At 47.3% G+C, this 21490-nt stretch overlaps 1 protein-coding gene across 1 annotated transcript in view; it reads right to left on the bottom strand.

The window, feature by feature from the left end:
* tonsl (tonsoku-like, DNA repair protein) overlaps window positions 1–20054 on the bottom strand; it is a 37766-nt gene extending 17712 nt beyond the window's left edge. Inside the window, exons 1-11 of the mRNA XM_055650032.1 lie at window positions 19901–20054; window positions 19236–19331; window positions 17284–17426; window positions 14800–14983; window positions 12369–12498; window positions 10169–10340; window positions 8865–8979; window positions 8293–8438; window positions 7583–7735; window positions 6513–6638; window positions 466–646 (exon numbers count right to left, since the gene is read on the bottom strand). Coding sequence (XP_055506007.1) covers window positions 466–646; window positions 6513–6638; window positions 7583–7735; window positions 8293–8438; window positions 8865–8979; window positions 10169–10340; window positions 12369–12498; window positions 14800–14983; window positions 17284–17426; window positions 19236–19331; window positions 19901–19925 — 1471 coding nt within the window. The 5' untranslated portion in view covers window positions 19926–20054. The remainder of the gene's footprint in view (window positions 1–465; window positions 647–6512; window positions 6639–7582; window positions 7736–8292; window positions 8439–8864; window positions 8980–10168; window positions 10341–12368; window positions 12499–14799; window positions 14984–17283; window positions 17427–19235; window positions 19332–19900) is intronic.
* Window positions 20055–21490: the final 1436 nt, after the last annotated feature.

Here is a 21490-nt window from a genome sequence, read left to right on the forward strand (position 1 = left end):
TTTAAGGTAGAGATTGATAGATTCTTGATTAGTACAGGTGCGAAGGATTTTGGGGAGAAGGGTTAGGAGAGATAGATCAGCCATGATTGAACGGTGGAGTACATTTGACGGGCCGAATGGCCTAATTCTTCTCTTGTTACATGACATGGTGGAGGCAAATAAAATAGAATAATGGCATTTAAGAGTCTTTTAGCTAGCCAGATGGATATGCAGAGTGGGGGGGGGGGGGGGTGGATCATGTGCAGGCAGAGGAGATTATTTAACTTTGCATCATATTCGGCTGGGACATTGTGGGCCAAAGGGCCAGTTCCCGTGCTGTTCTACAGAAATGCCCGAGGCATGGGAACACATGTCCTGCCCAACACAACTTGCTCCTGCTCATACATCCGTGCGTAAGAGGTACAGCCCAGCCCTGGGATGGAGGGGGCCTGCACTCAGCACGGCGCCGCACTGGACTGCTCGTACCGCTCTCTGAGAGCTCCAGCTCGCTGTCCTCCAGGGGCTCGCTGTTCTCCACCTCCTCCGCCTCGCTCTCCTCCCCGCTCTCGCCGCTCTGCTGCAGCTCCTGTAGCTGGGCCAGGGTGGAGCCGGCCTCGGGGTGACCTCCCTTCTGCTGCACCGAATGAAGAAGCTTCAGCACCTGAGCCTGTGGGCAGGAGGAGATAACGTTACACCCTGAGCACGACAAGGTGTGGCATCTGCAACGTCAACCCATGCAGGACCTTCACAGTGGATGGCAGAGCTCTGGGGAGTGTTAGAGCAGAGGGATCTAAGAGTGCAGGTACACAGTGAATGGCAGGACTCTGGGAGAGTGTGGTGGAGCAGAGGGATCTGGGAGAGCAGGAACACAGTTCCCGGAAAATGGCGTCACATAGGCTGGTAAAGACTTTTAGTACATTGGCCTCTGGTCAGGGAACTGAATTTTTAAGCTGGGATGTTGTTATAGTTGTACAAGGAGCGGGCAAGCCTCGTTTGGAGTATTATATTTAGTATTTGTCACCCTGCTATAGGAAGAATGCCATTGAGCTGGAAAAGGTGCAGAGATTTACTAGGATGTTGCCAGAACTTGAGGGCAGAGCTAAAGGGAGAGGTTGGGCACGCTAGGACTTTATATATGCAGGAGGCTGAGGAGTGATTTTATAGAGCTGTATAAAATCACAGTGGGGAACAGATAGGGTGAATGGACAAGATCTTTTTCCCCAGGGTTGGGGAATCAAGAACCAGAGTGCATCGGGCCATCCACATAAACACATTGGTTCAAAAAGCTGGTCAGAGAGTGGGGATCTTGAGCTACTAAAACCTCGGACACTCCAAGAACCCTCCACCATAAACACGCTATGACTCAGGAGTGTGATGGGACATTCTCCACTTATCTGCGTAAGAGCGGCTCTGACAACACTCAGGAAGCTCGACACCGACCCCGACAAAGCATCCGCTGGATCAACTCCACCCCCCTCGACACCTCCTCTCTCCACCACTGACACGCAGTGGCTGCAGAACGCAATGCGGTTACTCACCCAGGCTACGCTCACAGCACCTCCCAAACCCCTCACGCCCAGACAACACCACCTGCATGTTCCCTCCGATTCACGCGCCGTGCTGAGTTGGTCTATCCCTGTTCCTGCATCGCCACCGGGTCTAAATCCTAAAAATTCCATCCCCACCAGCACCACAGGATAGCAGCGGTTCAAGGCAACAACACTCCAACATCTCACAGGGCAGGTCGGGATGTGATAAATGCAAGATGCTCAGTGTTCAAAAAACAGAATCATACAGCATCGAGACATGCCCTTCATTGCAAATTCATGCATACCACGATGCACTAGTCCCACTGGCCCATCTTCCTCTAAACCTTTTCCAAGTGGTTGTCCAAGTGCCTTTTAAATATTGTTATAGTACCTGCCTCAACCTCCTCTTCTGGCAATTCATTCCATCCACCCACCACCCTGTGTGCAGTCATTGGCCCTCAGTTCCTATTATATCTTTCCCCTCTCAACTTAAATCTAAGCCCTCTGGTTCTTGATTCCCCATACCCTGGGTAAAATACTCTGTGCACCCGTTGATATAAACAGGACTTTGGGTCCCCATCCTACTCCTTCCAATTTCCACAATCATTGCCCTCTTGATTTTATACATCTCTATAAGATCACCCCTCATCCTCCTGTGCTCAAGGAATATAGTCCTAGCCTGCCCAGCCTCTCCCTATAGCTCAGGGCCTCAAGGCCTGGCAACACCCTTGTAAATCTTCTCTGCACCCATTCCAGCTAAATGGCATCTTTCGTACAGCAGGGTGATCTAAACTGAACACAATACTCCAAATGCAGCCTCACCTATGTCTTGTAGATCTGTAACATAACATCCAAACTTTGAAACGCAAAAGCTTTTTCAACTAGCCAATCTACCTGCGAGGCCACTTTCAGGGAAATATGTACCTCTGCTCATAGTTAAATGAGTTAACTATTACCAGCATCCTGGGATCTTGCTGAAAGGTCAGCAAGGAGGAGGGTCAGCTGCTTTGCACAGAGGGTGGGTTGGGTAGACATAAAAGGCTGGAGTAAGTCAGCAGGACAGGCAGCACCTCTGGAGAGAAGGAACCGGTGACGTTTCATAAGGGCATAAAGATAGGTGCAGAATTAGGCCATTCAGCCTATCATCTACTCTGCCATTCATTCATGGCCGATCCATCTCTCTCTCTCCTAACCACATTCTCCTGTCTTCTCCTCATAACCCCCGAAACACATACTGAAGGGCTGTGTCTCACAAATCAAGGGCTTTTCAAAGAGGTCACCAAGAGGATTGTGAGGGCAGGGTAGTGGCTGTTGTCCATGAACTTCAGCAAGGCCGCTGACAAGGTCCTGCATGGTGGCCTGTATGTGATCTAACCTGCATGGATGGTTAGATCACATGGGATCCAGGGAGAGTTGCCAATTTTTTTTTTTTTTTAATTTTATTTTTATTACAGTACAGTAAATCACATTAATACATCGAATAAATCTTATTACATTATGTTGTACCACTTCATTTTTTTAGCTTTAAAAAAGATAGAAATAAAAGAAGTAAGGAAAGTAAGCAAGAATCGTGAAGGTGCAGGAAAGTGTTGGGAGAAGAGAACCCCTTAGGGAAGGAATTAGAGAAGGAAGTAAAGAAAAGAAATAAGACCCTAGAAAGAAAAGAAACAAAAAAGGAAAATCAATCGCTCTACTGTAACACAAAACTCCGCAAAAAAGGATATACCAACCGTGTTTTTATTAAAAATTTATTTTATACCCCCCGTTTCCAGGTCCTGGTAGCCTTTATGTTTTAACTTATTATTGCTCCATAAATGCAGACCACGTCTTTTGGAAGTGATCTGCTTTGCCTGCTAGGAGGAGTCTCATCTCTTCCAAGTATAGTGTTTCGAACATGTTTGAAATCCACATTTTTGTTGTTGGTATTGGAGCATTTTTCCAAAGTTTAATTATAAGCTTTTTTCCCATTATTAGCCCATAATTAAGTAAGTTATTTTGAAACGTATTTAATTCTGGGTTACCTTCCGATATTCCAAAAATGATCCATTCTACTTTGGGTAGTAGTTTTGTTTTAAATAATTTTGTAAAGATTTCAAATATTTCATTCCAGAATTTTTATACAGAAAACAAAAGAGTGCGCTATGTTATCTTCTTGTGACTGACATTTATCACAAATGGGTGAGACATTGGGGAAAAGTTTATTAATTTTAGTTTTTGAATAATATAGTCTATGTAATGTTTTATATTGGATTAGAGCAGTGGTTCCCAACGTGGGGCGTACGCCCCACAGGGGGGCAATTTGATTTTTAAGGGCGACTGAGGAAGTCTGGATCCAAATTTTCGATTTTTATTTTTTTGGATTTTCCATCAGGTAAACATATGTAGTTTATGTTTCAGATGGTATTTTGAGTAAATAATTTTTTTGGGGTAAAAAAGGTCTTTATTGTGTAGTTATTACACAATCACCACAATGTTCTTTTGAAGCTTGTTTAAACCAAGGTATTGGCTTTTAAGCTTCTTCAGCTGAAACGGAGTTCACTTTTTAAATGATAAGAATTATATATCACCACATGGGGGGGGGGCATCAGGATTTTAGAGGTGATTAGGTGGGGCATGGCCAAAAAAAGGTTGGGAACCACTGGATTAGAGTATGTCGTACGTTGATCGAGCATTTATGCACATATAATAAGTGTTTATCCCAGCTCCCTTTTGAAATTTTTATAGCTAGTTCTTGTTCCCAGTCTCTTCTAATATTATCTGTTGTAGGTATTTCTATATTCAATATATTATACAAGTATGATATTAGATTTGCTGATTCAGCCTTTATCTTCATGGCTTCATCTAATAAATCTGGGGGCATATTATAATAGTCTTTTGTATATTTTTTCAGATAATCACAGATTTGAAGATATTTAAAATATTGATTATTTTTCAAGTTATATTTCAGTTGTAATTGTTGAAGTGGTAATAATTTCCCTAATTCATGCAAGTCTCCAAGCATTTTGATTCCCGTTCTTTCCCATTGTGTAAATGATTTATCTATAATTGAGGGTTTAAATGAAGGGTTATTGGCTATTGGCATTAAAAGAGATAGATTTCTTAATTTTAAGTTCTGTTTTATTTGTTTCCAAGTTCTAATTGTACTATGTATCATTGGATTTTTATTATAATTTTTGTTATTCAAATTCGTTGGTGAGAGGAGAGTCGCTCCTGTATTACCAGGAGCGAAGTCCTCTCTCTCCATTATAATCCAATCCACCTGCTGGGCAGAGTTGTCCAGCAAGTGAATCATATTTTTAATATTTACCGCCCAATTATAGTACATAAAGTTAGGGAGCGCTAGACCACCCATCTCTTTTGGTTTACTAAGGTGTGCTCTTTGTATTCTGTGGGATTTATAATCCCATATAAAGTTTGTAATGTCGGAGTCATTTTTTGAAAACAATTTTTGGAAGATATATTGGAATTGATTGAAATAAATATAGGATTTGTGGTAAAAAGATCATTTTTATAGTATTTATACGACCTATTAAAGACATCGGCAGCATTTTCCAGAATTTAATTAGATTGTTTAATTTCTTAAGAAAGGGGCTATAATTAGCATTAAACATACCGTGATAATTTCTAGTGATTTCAATTCCTAAGTATTTAAATTTTTCTGTAGCTATTTTAAAGGGGAATTTCAAAAGATGTGTTGAGTCTTTCGGTTTTATCGACATAATTTCACTTTTGTTCCAGTTTATTCTGTATCCTGAGAAAGATCCGAAATCCTCGATTAGGTTTAATATGTTTGGTATACTGATTTGGGGCTTTGTGATATACAGTAATACATCGTCTGCGTATAAGGTTATTTTGTTATTTGAATGTTTTGTATTATAACCATAGATGTCAGGATGTGTTTTAATTTTCTCAGCTAAAGGTTCAATTACCAGAGCGAATAATAGCGGTGATAATGAACACCCTTGTCTATTGCCCCTTGTTAATTGGAATTTCGTAGATAGTATATTATTAGTTAATATTCTAGCCGTGGGTTTGTTATATAATAATTTTATCCATGCGATGAAGCGCTCTCCCATTTGAAATTTTTGCAATACTTTAAACATATAATCCCATTCTACTTTTTCTGCGTCCAATGAAATGATAGAGAACTCTTGTTCTTGAGATTTGTGAGAGTGCATTATGTTAAGCAGACGTCTCAGGTTATTAAATGAGTGTCTCTTAGGTATAAATCCCGTCTGATCCTTATTTATTAATTTACTGACATATTGACTTAGTCTTCTAGCTAGTATTTTCGCTAATATTTTTTGATCCGTATTTAACAATGCAATAGCTCTGTATGATCCTGGTTCTTCTATATCTTTATCTTTTTTAAGTATTAGTGTGATCGTTGATTCTGCTAGTGTTTCAGGTAAGGTTTGTTCTTTAAAAGCAAATGTATACATTTTCTGTAGACGTGGGGTCACTGTATCGTAAAAATATTTATAAAATTCATTACTGAATCCGTCTGGTCCTGGTGTTTTTCCATTCTGGAGTTGCCAATTTGATGTAGAATAAGTCATGTGATAGTAGAATTAGGCCATTCGGCCCATCGGCTGCACCATCATTCAATCATGGCCGATCTATCTCTCCCTTTTAACCCCATTCTCCTGCCTTCTCTCCATAACCTCTGACACCTACGCCTATCAAGAATCTATCAATCTCCACCTTAAAATAATCCATTGACTTGACCTCCACAGCCTTCTGTGGCAAAGGATCCCACAGATTCACCATCCTCTGACTAAAGAAATGTAGTCCTTTAATTCTGAGGCTATGTCCTCTAGTCCTAGATTCTCCCAGTAGTGGAAACATCCTCTCCACATCCACTCTATCCAAGCCTTTCACTATTCAGTCAGCTTCAATGAGGTCCCATCTCACTCTTGTAAACTTCTTCAGACTGTAGGTTGCATATCAGCTGAGTGTGGAGTGGGCTGTGTCAGAGCTGGGGTGGCCGGAGCAGCATCTTACCTGTAGTGAGGTGATGCGAGCCTGCTCAGCACACTGCAGTGCCTTGCCGTAGCACTCCTCCAGCTCAGTGTAGGGGCAGCCACACTCTTCCTTGACCATCGCCACGTTCAACCAGGTCTTGCACTCCTGTAACCACGGACAATGTTAGGCAGTCCGCGCTCCACGTGTGCAAAGACAAAACACCCCCAACTCTGGTAATTCTCACCAATCTTGCTCCCACCAACTTGTACAGATGCACTGGGCTACATCCACAACTTATGGAAGGACCGTTCAGAAGCCAGATAACAGAGAGGAAGAAGCTGTTCCTGTGTCTGTTCCTGTTTCAAGCTTCTGTGCCTTCAGACGGAAGGGAGCATCCTATCGGGACGCATCACAGGTTGCTTTGGGAATTATTTTTTATCTGCATTCTTTCGGTAACAGATAAAATATATTTTGCACTTTCATTTCTCTTTTTCCACTACCTGTTGCACTCATGTATAGGAAGGAACTACAGATGCTGGTTTAAACCGAAGATAGGCACAAAATGTATCGTACAATTCGACTGGACAGCACACATCATTTTTGTCTGTACCTCCGTACACGTGTCAATAATAAACCTAAACCAGACCTGACATCATGTTTACAGAAGTTCCCCTTCTCACTGTATCTCATATTATTTGACAGGGAAAAACTAGTTTATTATCGTAATGTGTACTGAGATCACTTGGTTTTGCGTACCATTGAGGCAAATCATACTGGTCTAATCCAGTGGGAACCCCAGGAGGCACTGTCTACAACAGCGGGAATCCTTGGAGACACTGTCTATCCCAACGGAAACTCCCAGAGACACTGTCTACCCCAGTGCGAACTACCAGAGACATTGTCTACGGGAACGCCTGGAGACTGTCTACTCCAGCGGGAATCATTGGACACTCTGTCTACCCCAGCGGGAACCCCCAGAGACGATGTCTACCCCAGTAGGAATCATTGGACACTCTGTCTACTCTAGCAATGACCTCTACAGAATGGCTACACATAAGGAGCGGTGAATAGCTGGAGACCCCCCCACCCCACCCAGTGCGGAGCCTCACCTCCTTGGGGCTTCCATGCCGCAGAGCTAGCTCAGCCTGGTAGTGTTTCAAAGAGAGCTCGTACTCTTTGAGGTCAGCAAAAGTGGTAGCGAGTGAGACGTGGATGACCCCCAGCTCCCGCTCCGGCTTCTGCAGCTCTTCCGCGTGGCTGAGCTAATGGAGGGAAGGCAGAGGAATCGGCAACAAGTGTGAGGGAAACGGGGCTCGAGCGGGGAGCAGAGTGCGTGTGACGGTGTGCGAGAGGGACGAAGGGAACGGCAGGGTGGGGGCACGAATGGGAGATGGAGCACAATCAGGGGGGTGGGGACAGTGACAGGGGTGGGGGGGGGGGGGGGGTTGAAGGGGACAGCAGAAAATGGAAAGAAGGCGGGGGTGGGAAATCAGGGGTGGGGGTGTAAGGGTTGGGTGGTGGAGGGCATAAAGAAGACCGCAGAGGGAGCACGAAGGGGACGGTAGCTGCGGGGAGTGGGGGTGGGAAGTGGAGAGACTCCAGTGCTCCTTTGGGCACGTGGTCTATGGCAGCAGCTCACTCAGGGCTTGTTTCTGTTCTGCACAGCTCGATAACTGTGAATGATAGAACAGGGGTGAGAGGAAGAATGATGGAATCTTGCTCTACATCGATCTATTGCCTCCCCCCCCCCCCCCCCCCATGGCTGACGTTCTGCTCTGGGGACTGACGACCGGGTTGATCCAGACCCCCTCTCACGTACCTGCATCTGGTAGTAGTCGATGGCTTTTCTGTAGCTGTTCACCTTACAACACAAGTCGCCGAGTTGCTCGCACAGGCCCAGTGCATCCTGCTGCCCCTCCTCACCCAGCTCGGACAAGGCCTCCTCCAGCCGGCATCCCGACACAGCTGCAGTTAGGGCAGGGATGGGTCAGAGTAGGGGAATGGCCGGGGACTTGGCGCGCGCCATGGGGGGGGAGGCCGGGTGACCTAGTGAGGGACTCGGTTCTCAAGGCTGGGGAGGGAGCATGATCTGATAGCAGACTCTTTTATTAAAGAGTCACATTACTGAGTGCGTCGCTCCCTCACCGCCCCTCCCACGGTGCTGGTTCCCACAGTACCACCACTCCCACAGTGCAGCACTCACTCTGTTCCGCCCCTCCACAGTGTTGTACTCCCTCAAGTACGGCACTCCCTCAGTTCCACCCCTCCCACAGTGCGGTGCTCCCTCAGTACCACACCTCCCTCCACGGAGCCGTCTCACTGCTGCAGCTCCAATCCCCTCAACACCGCCCTTCTACACTCACTTTGCCACCCAAGCATGGAGCCACTCACCATTCTTGAGATTCCTCCTCACAATGTCGTGATCCGTCTGGTGCTGAGATCCCAGCTTAAACGCCTTCCTCAGTGAGCGCTTGGCAGCCACAAAATCTCCGAGGGTCAGTAAAGCCTGGCACAGGGGAGAGACAAGATAGGCTGGGTAACTCATAGAATAGTGCGGCACAGGAATAGGCCATTCAGCCCACAATGTCTATGTTCAAACATGATGCCAGGTTAATCTAATGTCCTCTGCCAGTGCATGATCCATATCCCTCCATATCCATGTGCATATGTAAAAGTCTCTTTAAACACCCACTATCGTATCTGCATCCACACCGCCACTGGAGCATGATCCAGGCACACACCATCCTCTGTGCAAGAACCATAGGAGGATAAAGGGAGTCAGTGACAGAGGTCATGAAAGCAAGGGCCTGTACGAGTGTGAATTGGGGTTTTACCTTCCGTGCCCTGAGTGTTGGCTACTCGAGGCAACCCGGGGCACACAGGCTGAAGGTAGCGGGGCGATGACAGGAACGATGGATCGCTGGACGGTTTCAGACAGAGACGATGGCTGGAGACCCTGCAGCAGCTTGGATCGGCTCTGCTACAGAAGGCCAAGCATGTGGACTGGGCTGGACTTTGAAAATGGCACCAAAATTCAGCGACTCTTATATCTGGTCTCAGGGGAAAGGTCCATGTGGCCTTGCAGGTCAGTCGCCCAAAGAAGGACCTAGGCTAAAACAGAAGGGAGATTGTCCTGGCCAGAAAATGCGAGCAGCAGCAGGAGACAGGAGCAGGGATTACGACAGGGTTTATAATAAGTAGCCTGTGACTGGTTGGTCGATGCTGGGCTGCAGTATTCGGATTGTATAATGGGATGGCAAGCCTCGTGTCCCGAGTGTAGGTGGTACTACACTCCGCCGTGCCTCTCTCCCACACCACCCTGACCATGAGAGGGAAAATAGATCGCCCATGATCGAATGGCGGAGTAGAATCGATGGGTTGGATGGCCTAATTCTGCTCCAATGTCTTATGATCACTGATGCCATCGGGAAAAATGTCTGAAAATTGTGACCTCCAGGTTCTGGGCTAGCTTTTCCCCCCCAACAACCATCAGGTTCTTAAAAACTACAAACACCAACTAGGCCATAAAATGCTTTGGTCACACAAGGATTTGGTTTTGTTTAAGATATATATTTTTTTATATCATGAACTTTCTTTTTGTTTATCGTGTAACCCATGAGCACTGTGTAAACAGACCTCTAAGCTGCTGCAATTAACAACGTGTTGACAATTAAACACTCTCGACTCTCACTCACCTGCCCGATGCTGCTGAAACACTCGCTCTCCATCAACTTCTCCTTCATCTTCCTGGCACAATCCTTGGCTGCTTCGAAGCAGCGCATGGCCCTGGTGTGCTCACCATTGCGACAGTGGATACTGCCCAGATTGAAGTTGGCCCGGTATAGATCCTCGTACAGTTTGTTCTGCCTGGAGGACAACACGAGCATGTTTAACAGCAAGCGGAACCGTCTCTTTCTGTGCCGCAACCCAACATTATCTGGGCTGGAAACAAAACCAATACCAGAAACAGGTGGACAGGGTGATGAAGGCAGCCTTAGGCATGCTTGTCTTCAGTGGGAAAGAGAATGATTATAACAGTTGGAACATCATGATGTAGCTGTTGGTGAGACCACACTTGCAGAACTCTGTGCAGTTCTGGTCGCCCAGCTACAGGAAGGATGCCATCAGTTGGTAAAGGGTGCAGAAGAGATGCATCAGGATGTTGCCTGGGCTTGTGGGATTGAGTTATAGGGAGAGGGTGGGACTTTTTTTTCTTTCAAGTGTAGGGGTGACCTTATTGAGGTGTACAAAATCATAAGGGGACGCGGTGGGTAAAGTCAACCTCAGTTTTTCCCAGGGTAGAAGATTTTAAAACTAGAGGATATAGGCTTAAAGGGCCTGTCCCGCTGTACGAGGTAATTCAAGAGTTCTCCCGAGTTTCCTCCGATCCAAACTCGGAGAATTATGGCAATAGCCGTTCGTAGGTACTCAAGGCTCTCGTGGACATTTTTCACACTGTTGAAAAAATCTTCACGAGCTTACCGCGTTTCCCGAGTACCTGCCGTTAGCGTTACGAGCCGCTAAGAGACGTCCCAAGCTCCGATGTACCCGCTACGTACATTCTACGTGCTTACCACTAGTTCGATTTTTTTTTTGGTTTTTAAACTCGGGAGAGCTCTTGTGTAAACTCGTATAGTGGGACAGGCCCTTAAGGTGACAAGGGAGAAATTTAAGAGGGAGCTCATGGCAACTGTTTCACTCAGAGGGTAATCCATATCTGAAATAGAAACATAGAAATTAGGTGCAGGAGTAGGCCCTTCGGCCCTTCGAGCCTGCACCGCCATTCAATATGGTCATGGCTGATCATCCAACTCAGTATCCCGTACCTGCCTTCTCTCCATACCCCCTGATCCCCTTAGCCACAAGGGCCACATCTAACTCCCTCTATATAGCCAATGAACTGGCCTCGACTACCCTCTGCGGCAGAGAGTTCCAGAGATTCACCACTCTCTGTGAAAAAAGTTCTTCTCATCTCGGTTTTAAAGGATTTCCCCCTTATCCTTAAGCTGTGACCCCTTTTCCTGGACTTCCACAACATTGGGAGCAATCTTCCTGCATCTAGCCTGTCCAACCCCTTAAGAATTTTGTAAGTTTCTATAAGATCCCCTCTCAATCTCCTAAATTCTAGAGAGTATAAACCAAGTCTATCCAGTCTATACTCTCTAGAAATGAACTGCCAGTGGAAGCAGTAGAAACGGATACAATTACGATTTAAACAAGTTTAGACCGATACATGGATAGGAAGGGTTTACAGGGACATGGACCATAATGCAGGGAAATAGGACTAGCCCAGCATGCTAACTTGGTCAGCATGGACGAGGTGGACCTAAGGGACTGTTCCTGTGTTGTACTTTTCTATGAGTTACCCAGTCAATCCCCGACAGCGCATTGTGCCAGGGATAAGCTGGGTAACTCATAGAACATAGAACAGGACACCACAGAAACAGTGCTTTTGGCCCACCATGTCTGTGCCGAACATTATGCCATATGTTACTGATCCTTGGAGACTTTGCAGATGGTCTGGCATGCAAATGGTTGTGATGAAAAGTCGCCGTGGAGACATTGACCCTGCTTCTCCACACATGCCGTCCAACCTGCCTGGTTCTCCGTAAACCACCGCGGGAGCCAGAGTGGTAATCCTGCTGGGGAGAGGTGAAGGGAGTTTGGGGCGGGATCTGCGCACATTTCCGGGAACTACCGGATTTTGTATCGGGATGGTGTTGCCACCTGATGGGATGGATGGGAGAGAGGTTGACCCGGTACAACTCAGCGAAGGTGTAGATGGTCAGATGCGGTTAGCTCGGGCAAATGCATGAGGTGTGAGCGGCGGGAGGGATGGCGTTCACCGCGCCACACACACACGAGCCCAGCCCAGGGTCCATGCCCACAACTTACTCTGCTATGTAGATGCTCTTACGGATGTAGCGGTCGCATCTGAGTGGGTCCTTTGTGATGTCGAAGAGGAAGCCCAAGTTGAGGTAGAGCCTGGCTCGCATCTCGCTTAGCTCATGCTGGGAGACCTTGCCTGTTGGGGAGAGAACAAGAGCAACACAGATGGACAGGTGGCAAGGAGTATGTAACCAAAGGTTAAGAATGCTTTCAGTTCATTGGCCATCAGTCAAACTAACGAGTATAGAAATTGGGATGTTGTGTTGCAGTCGTCAACATTGGTGAGGTTGCATTTGGAGTATTGTGTTGAGTTTTAGTCACCTTGATATAGGAAGGATGTCTTGAAGCTGGGGTATGGATTATGCCCAGAAAGACAAGAGATGGGCTTGGCTTCATGTTCGTGATAGAAATTGTGGGCCGAAGATCCTGTTTTAATCTTGTATTGTTCGAGGAAAATGGGTGATGGGGATTTGTATCAAATAAGGAGTAAAATGGGAAGGCTGGAGGGGGATCAGAGAGAGATGTGGGAGCACTGGGAGTGTGTTGGTTACCTGAAACTGGAGAAATCTTGCTGTTGGGTTGAAAAACTACGAGGCAGAATATGACGTGAAAGAGCCCAGACCCAAAATGTTGCCTGACCCACTGAGTTACATCAGCACATTTTGTGTTTTGCTCAAGATTTCAGCACCTTGTGGCTCAGAGTACAAGGTGCTACATCTCAAGAGTCAAGAGTCAAGAGTCAAGAGAGAGTCAAGAGTCAAGAGAGTCAAGAGTCAATTTAATTGTCATTTGGACCCCTGGAGGTCCAAACGAAATGCCGTTTCTGCAGCCATACATTACACACAAATAGACCCCAGACACAACATAATTACATTTAACATAAACATCCATCACATAGCTGTGATGAAAGGCCAAATAAACTTCTCTCTCCACTGCACTCTCCCCCCCCCGATGTCAGAGTCAAAGTCATAGCCCCCGGCTGGCGATGGCGATTGTCCCGCGGCCATTAAAGCCACGCCGGGTGGTGCGACCAGTTTGTGTTGGGCTTCACGCCGGCAGTGGAGAAGGATAGGTGCGTGTGGGAATGGGATACAGCAAGAAGCTTGGGGTAGGTTTTACAGACAGACATCAGGAGCACCACAAAATGGTCAGAGTTGCACAGCACGGAAACAGGCTCTTCAACCCAACGTCCATGACAACTAAGATGCCCCATCTGTGCTAGTACCACCTGCCCACATTTGGACCCCCTTCAGTTAAGGACGTTGGACAAACAGGAACGAGGAAGGCGAGCTGAAGGGACACAACGTGGTCTGCAACCGTGTTCTTGCGACAGGCATGCAGTTGATCCCAGGATTAAACACGGCACTAGAGAGTGGGGTCAGCATCTGACTCCAGCTTGTGATCTCAAGAGAGGCAGGTGTGGCCATTATTGATATGAATCGATAGGGAGACTGTAGTCATCCGGGGAAATCGATCGAGGTGCACCTGCCAACTTGCTCAATTCCTTGGTACTGTCCTCACTACAGTGTGTCCCTGTCCCCTCCCTAACTCTGTGGCACAGTATCCTCGCCAATTCAGCATGTCAACAAGAGGAAAGAGCTAGTTATTGACTTCAGGGTGTAGGATGGAGTCTACTTCAATGATGGCGAGGAGGGATGGTTAGCATAAATATCATCATCAATTTATTCTGGTCCAACCACATTGAATCTACAGCCGGGAAAGCACAACAATGCCTCTTCTTCCCCGGAAGACTAAGGAAGTTCATCATGTTTCTAACAACTCATCAACTTCTACAGTTGCACCATATCTTATCACAGCATGGTTTGCATTATCTATCAAGCCCACAAAAAATTGCAGAGAGTTGTAGATGTAGCCCAGTCCATCACACAGACCAGACTCCCCATCATAGACTCTATCTACCCTTCATGCCTCCTGAGGGAAACAGCCAACATGACCACTGACATCCCGGTCTTTCCCCCTTCTATCGGGCAGAAGATACAAAAGCTTTAAAGCACATACCACCAGGTTCAGGAACAGCTTCTTCCCTGCTGTTATCAGGCTATTGAATGGTCCTCCCATAAGCTAAGGTGTAGTTCTGATCTTCCACCCTACATCATTGTGGACCTTGAACTATTTCTCTGCAACTATAATGCTATAACACTGTAACCTATATTTTGCACTCTGGTATTTTTATCTTTGCACTGTTGTACTTGTGTGCGACTTGATTGTACTCATGTATTGTATCATTTGAGCAAAACACAAAGTGCTGGAGTCACTCAGTGGGTCAAGCAGCAGCTGTAGAGGGAATGGAAAGACGGCATTTCGGGTTGGGACACTTATTCAGGGTCCATTTGACTATGATTTGATTGAGTAGCACAAAATAACAGCTTTACACAGTATCTCGGTACACATGACAATAATCAAACAACACCAATACCTTGCAATTTGTTCTCGACAATAGCCATGCTTTTCCGGAAAGCATTCTCTGCCTCCTGCAGCGACTCATTTGACTGGTTGGTTTCATAGCTGAAGAGGTAGGTCCGGCCAATGGTAGCCCAGGCTCGCTGTTCCTCTACGTGATTGGCCACAGAGCGGGCCAACTGCAGGTGCTTGCGCTGGTGCTGTGGAGAAGAGTGGAGATTTCATGCATTCTGTCAGCGGCCACAGTGCCACACTAAATGCCAGCACCATCGCTCGAGCAGATGATCCACTCTCTGCTCCCCTCCCTTCAGCCGCTGAAGGGACAGTGCAATGGAATTGGAGCTTCTACTGACGGGGGAGTCTACCTGGGGCAAATGCCTAAAATTATAGCCCAATGTGCTTAGGCTGTTCACAAAACACAGCTATCCCTCTACATCTTTCCTATCCATGTACCTGCCAAAATGTATTTTAAATGTATCTGCCTCAACTATCTCCTACCGCAGCTCATTCCATATACCCACCACCATTTGTGAAAAAGTTGCTCCTTGGGTTCCTATTAAATCTTTCCCCTCTCACATTACACCTATGCCCTCCATTTCTAACTTCTCCTATTCTGGGAAAAGGACTGACCTTATATACGCCCTCATGATTTAATGAACCTCTACAAAGTCACCCCTCAGCCTCCTGCACTCCAGGGATTACTGTCCAGTCTATCCAGTCTCATCCTGTAGCTCAAGCCGTCCAGACCTGATATCATCATTGTGCATCTTTTCTGTGACCACGCAGTGGAGCGCGATGAATAGGCCATTCTTGCATCTGCCGATTGCAACAAAGGCAGAGCTCAGATACGGACTGAGTATATTGAATGGCGGGCAGTGTGCCAATGTCCCCGGCCAGCAGCTTTCTGAGAACAGAGCCTGACACCACCTGTGGCAAAAGTCAGTGCCAATGCCCAGATACCATATTGGGATAGTTACATAGTACATCACAGCACAGGAACAGGTCTTTTCGCACACATATGTCCATGCCAAACATGTAGCCAAGTTAAACAAAACCTGTGGTCCAAGTCCACAGCTCTCTGAAAATGACAACACAGGTAGATAGAGTGGTAAAGCCGTTAACAGTATGCTTGCCTCCATCAGTCATGGCATTGAATATAGGTCAGGAAGTCATGTTGCACCTTTACAAAATTTTGGTGAGGCTGCATTTGGCGTAGTGTGTGCTGAACATGATGCCAAGTTAGACTAATCTCCTCTTGCTTCACGTGATCTATATCCCTCCATTCCCTGTACATCCGTATGCCTATCTAAAAGCCTCTTAAACACCACTATAGTATCTGCCTCCATCACCACCCCGGGCTGTGAATTCCAGGCACCCACCACTCTGTAAAAAAAAATTAACCTGCGCATTATTTTTAAACTTTGTTCTTGCCTTAAAACTATGGCCTTTAGTCTTTTGACATTTCCACCATGGGATAAAGGTTCTGTGTTGAGCCTATCCTGTTCCTCATAATTTTGTAAAGGTCTCCCCTCAGTCTCTGACGTTCCTGAGCAAACAAAGTTTGCTACCCTATCCTTATAGCTAATACCCCCTCGACAGCATCCCGATAAACCTCGTCTGCACCCTCTCCAAACTCCACATCCTTCCTGTAAAGGGACAATCAGAACTGTACACAATACTCCATGTCACCTCACCAATATCTTATAGAGCTGCGTCATGTCTTCCTGACTCTTATACTTAATGCCCTGACTGATGAAAGCAAGCAGGCCATACACCCCTTTACACACTATCTACTTTTGTAGCCACTTTCAGGCAGTGATAGACCCAAAGATCCCTCAATACATCAATGCTGTTAAGGGTCTTGGTATTAAATGTACTTTATCCTCCTACCTTTGACCTCCCAAGATGCAATACCTCACATTTGCCCAGTTTTGAACTTCACCTGCCATTTCTCTGACCATATCTATCATCAACCTATAACCCACTGTATAATTTGAGTCTGAAGAAGGGTTTCGGCCCGAAACGTTGCCTATTTCCTTCGCTCCATAGATGCTGCCTCACCCGCTGAGTTTCTCCAGCACCTTTGTCTACCTTCATATAGTTTGACAGTCTTTCTCACTGTCTGCAGCTCCACCAATTGGCAACCTGCACTTTTCTACCATTACCCTCCTACAGGGTAAACCATTTCTGAATCCAAACCACCTAGTGCAAAAGATATTTGGATTTGCCTTGCAGAGCTTGGATTTCCAGGAGGGCAGGGTCCAGGGAGCTGTACATGTGACCCTATCCCAGCAGGAGTGGGCAACAGAGACATCTGGTGCACAACTCCAAGGCACTTCCAGCCATCACACCCAGCCCAGTCTGTGTGTCTGAAAGGTCCATCGGTGCTCTCCACAGCCGCTGCCCGGTGTGTTGAGGATTTTCCCAGATTTCCATCTTTACTGCAGACCCTTTCCCCCAGAACGTCCGTGACGCAGGGCAATCCCCCCCACCTTCGTACCTCCAGTGCCGCCGGGTAGCTCCCCATCTCCGCAAGGCACTCTCCGACCCTCCGGTTGGCAACTGCGCAGCCAATCACATCGTTCAGTACTTCTGACAGCTGTAGCTCCTGCCGGTGCTCCTCAATGGCCTTCTGGAACTGACCTGGTGAGAGTGAACGGGTTACAGGGCAGGAGGGAAGTGGAGACAGCAGGGTCAAGCAATCTGTCTGCTCAAAGGTAATTATATTCTTTAAGCAGAATTGAGCCCTGATACGGTCCACATTGACCAGTTCCACAGCACAGGTTAAAGCGTTCTCCACTCCACAGTCAAACAAAATAGTATCAGAGCAAGGAGAAGGCACTGATCAAAAATTGCCACTGGCAGAGGTGGTGGTGGGGGCAAGATCAGATAGTGGCATTTAAAAGGCTTTTAAATAGGCACATGGATATGCAGGGAATCGACCATAAGACATAAAAGCAGCATTAGGCCACACAGCGCATTGTAATAATTTCCACCATACAATCATGACTGATCTATTTTTCCCTCTCAACCCCATTTACCTGTCTTTTCTCCGTAAACTTTGACACCCTTAATAATCAAGAATCTATCAAGCTCTGCTTTAAAAATACTCAATTATTTGAAGGAGCAGGATGACAGGTGTGGTGATGGATGTTGGGGGAAATGTGATGGACATGGGGGAATATGAGGGCATTGTTTGAAATTTGGAGAAGCCAATAACCATAGTTGTGTTGTTTTGTACTATGTTGCGTTGTAAGCTACCTAAGAAAGCACTGTTAGGCCTCTCACGTTTGCCTTTAAGTCATCAATTTCTTTAGGCCCTCACTCACAGTCAACTCAGCCTTATTAGGAGAGACGAGTTATAAGGAGAAACTGGAAAGGCGGGGGGTGTTTTCACCAAATGGGTTGGAGGGGTGATCTTATATTTAAAAAATCATGAGGGGTATAACTAAGGTTGATGGTCAGTTTTTTCCCCAGAGTAGTCCAGTCTAAAACTACAGGGCATAGGCTTCTGGTGAGAAAGATTTAAAGGGGACCTGAGCGTCAATTTTTTCGAACAGAGGGTGGTGGATATTACACGATCTGTCAGAGAAAGCTCTAGAGTCAGGTACAAATATAATTTTTCAAAGACATTTGTACACATAAATGGACAGCATAGAGGTTTATGGGCTAAATGGGACGTCCAGTTTGGCAGATTGTTCAGCATGGGCAGGTGGGCCAAGGGCTACGACAAAGGGCTGTATAGCTCTAGGGCAATTAGAGTTTAAATGACAATTGGACAGGCATGGATTGGAAAGATTTAGAGGGATTTGAGCCAAATGTTGTTAAAACTCAGGAAATCACTTTGGTCAGCATACATGAGTTGGGCTGAAGGGTCTGATTCTATCTTGTATAACTCTGGCAGATTCTGGGCCAAGACCAGGACAACTCACGAGATCCCAAAATCCGAGCCCCACATACACAGCCCAGCCTGGGCCCCCTCTATCTCCCAGTGCAACCATCCCAGGACCATGCTCCAGACCAATAAACCATCTGCTCCCACCCCCTTCATTACCCTATTGACCCCCCGTCCCATCACCCCCATCGTCCCCCTCTGTAACCCACCTCCTATCTCGTCCCCATTGCCTGCCCCCTCTCATGCCCCATTGCCCTGCCGCTTGCACCATCTAACCAAATCACCCATCCCAGTGACACCATCGCCCTGCCCCCTCTCCTGGCCCATTGCCCATCCCTGCTCTTGCTTCATCAACTATCTCCTCTTTCTTCCCATCTCACCATTGCCTCTCTCACTCCATCGATGACCCCCATCGCCAATCTCCCCCACTGTCACCCCGTTGCCCTGCGCCCCACTCTCGTCCTCCCCCCACTCTCACCGTGTGCCAGACTCATACCTCCATCGCCCTTCCCCCTCCACGCCACTCTCACCCCCACCCCCTGGTCTCCAGCACCCACCTTGTTTTGCCAGCACCTCGCCCAGTTGGTTGCACAGACTCGCCTCCTCCTTCAGGTTGTGGCTCTTCTGGGCCTTTAACTTGGCCTTTTCCAGGTCTGCAACACAGGCACATTGTGAGGAGGCCATTCTGCCCATCAAGTCCCTGCTGGCTCTCCACACCACAACCTAAACCTACCACTCTAACTTCAGAATACATTTCATTCAACCCGGCCTCCTCAATGATGGCGGGCACAGGGGACATTTGTCCCATTGAATCCATGCTGGCTCTCCATTTCAGTAAGTAAGTAAGTAAATTTATTGGCCAAGTATTCACATACAAGGAATTTGCATTGGTAACATGACATATAGTGACAGTTACGAACGACTCAGAAAACACTAAGCATTAATAATAATAAATCTCTCTGAATGCTCCTATCCTTCCAACCCTCCCACTCCTGATGTCTCACAACTCCACTGCCTGCATAGAGTGGTACAGCATGGAATCAGGCCATTCAGCCCAACTAACCCATGCTACCCCTCTGCCTCCTCCCACCATCGCTTTGCCAGCTTGCCCAGGATCCCACAGAGGTGGGCATTACTGAGGGAGGGAGCGCCGCACTGAGTGAGGGAGCGCCGCACGGTGGGAGGGGCGGTATTGAGGGAGCGCCGCACCGGGTCCACTCACGTTTCAGCTCCCGCTCTCCGCTCATCCTTGACCGCCCGGAGCCCGGAGCGAGGCCGAGGCCGCGCCGCTGCTGCAGAGCAAAGATCCTAGAGGAGCGCCTCTATAGTCATCGCTTTGGGAGTGAGTGAGCGCGCGCCTCTGTTCATCCGAGCCCGCGCCCGCGCTCCGCCGTCTCCGCCGCTCCCATTGGTTGACCGCGGGACAGACAGACAGACAGACGGTGCTGTGGCCCCGCCCCCAGGCAGCGCGCGCGTCGGCGGTTGTGGAGGAAGCGCGAGTCCCCCTCCCTCTCCCCGTCCGCGTCCCTCCCGCTCTCCTCCCTTCCCTCTCCCCGTCCCTCCCTCTTTTTTCCCTCCCCCCCCCGCCTCTCTCCTCCCTCTCCCCCCTCCCTCCCCCTCTCCCCTCCCCCTCTCCACCTCTCCCCCTCTCTCCCCTCCCCTCCTCTCCTCCCCTCCCCCCCTCCCCTCCCCCACTCTCTCTTTCTACCTTTCCCCTCCCTCTCCCCCCTCTCTATCTTTCCTCTCTCTTGCTCCTCTATCTATTTTCGCTCTTTCCTCCCTCTCTCTTTCCCATCTCTTTCCCCCTCTCTTTCTCCTCTCTCTCTTTCACCTCTCCCTCTTTTCTTTCCTCTCTTTCATCCTCTATTTCCCCTCTCTCTTTCCGCTCTCTCTCTTTCCTCTCTCTTTTTCCTCTCCCTTTTCTCTCTCTCTCCCTTTCTCTCTCTCTCCCTTTCCTCTCTCGTTTTCCTTTCTCTTTTCTCTCTTTTTCCTTTATCATTCTTCCTCCCCCCCCCCCCCCCCCCCTCAGGCCCTCAAGTCCTGGCAACATCTTCATGTTCTTATGGTCACGTACAAGTAGTTCAGAACTCCTCACCCACAACTGACATAGAAAGGACCTTCCACTCTCTGTCTGCTGCTGACCCTAACCCTCGCCCCTGTAGAAGGTTACTGATCAAAGATCCTCTTTGGTATGACCCAAAACATTGCCTGTCCATTCTCTCCACAAATGCAGCCTGACCCGCTGAGTTCCTCCAACTCTTTGTGTGTTACTTTGTGTATTCCCTGCAACTAACCTGGCAAGGAACACCTTGCTCGATGACTCACTTCCATTTCAAACCATCATTCCTTCTCCTCCCCTTAATCTTCAACAATCCATGGACGGTCAGGTGGATTTCTCTTGAAGTTACATATTTGTAACAGAGTTGATTAATAAAGCCATATGTTTGGACCATGTCCATCATGCACAGTGCCAACCACAGAGTGGGTGGGTGTGTCGAGGGAACTGGAAAGCAGTCAACACATGCACAACTGACACGGAGTCAACAAGGTTGGTACAGGATGCTTCACAAAAGGTAAAAACATCTATAGCGGAAACGCTCTGAGGAAAGAACAATAGGAATCGCTGTAAATTTTTAAATGAGTTAAACAAGGATGTTTTCCCAGAATTAGTGGAAGGATAGGGATGTCGTGGGTAATCTTTGACGGACAAATATTGAAGGAATATAGCAAGACTTCAATGGTTTCTTTATTGTCAGTTGTACATAGTGAAATGCTTCTGCATGTTATCCTTCAAATCAAGAGATTCAAGAGA

This window comes from Leucoraja erinacea, chromosome 2, assembly GCF_028641065.1.
Source record: "Leucoraja erinacea ecotype New England chromosome 2, Leri_hhj_1, whole genome shotgun sequence".
NCBI lineage: Eukaryota > Metazoa > Chordata > Chondrichthyes > Rajiformes > Rajidae > Leucoraja > Leucoraja erinaceus.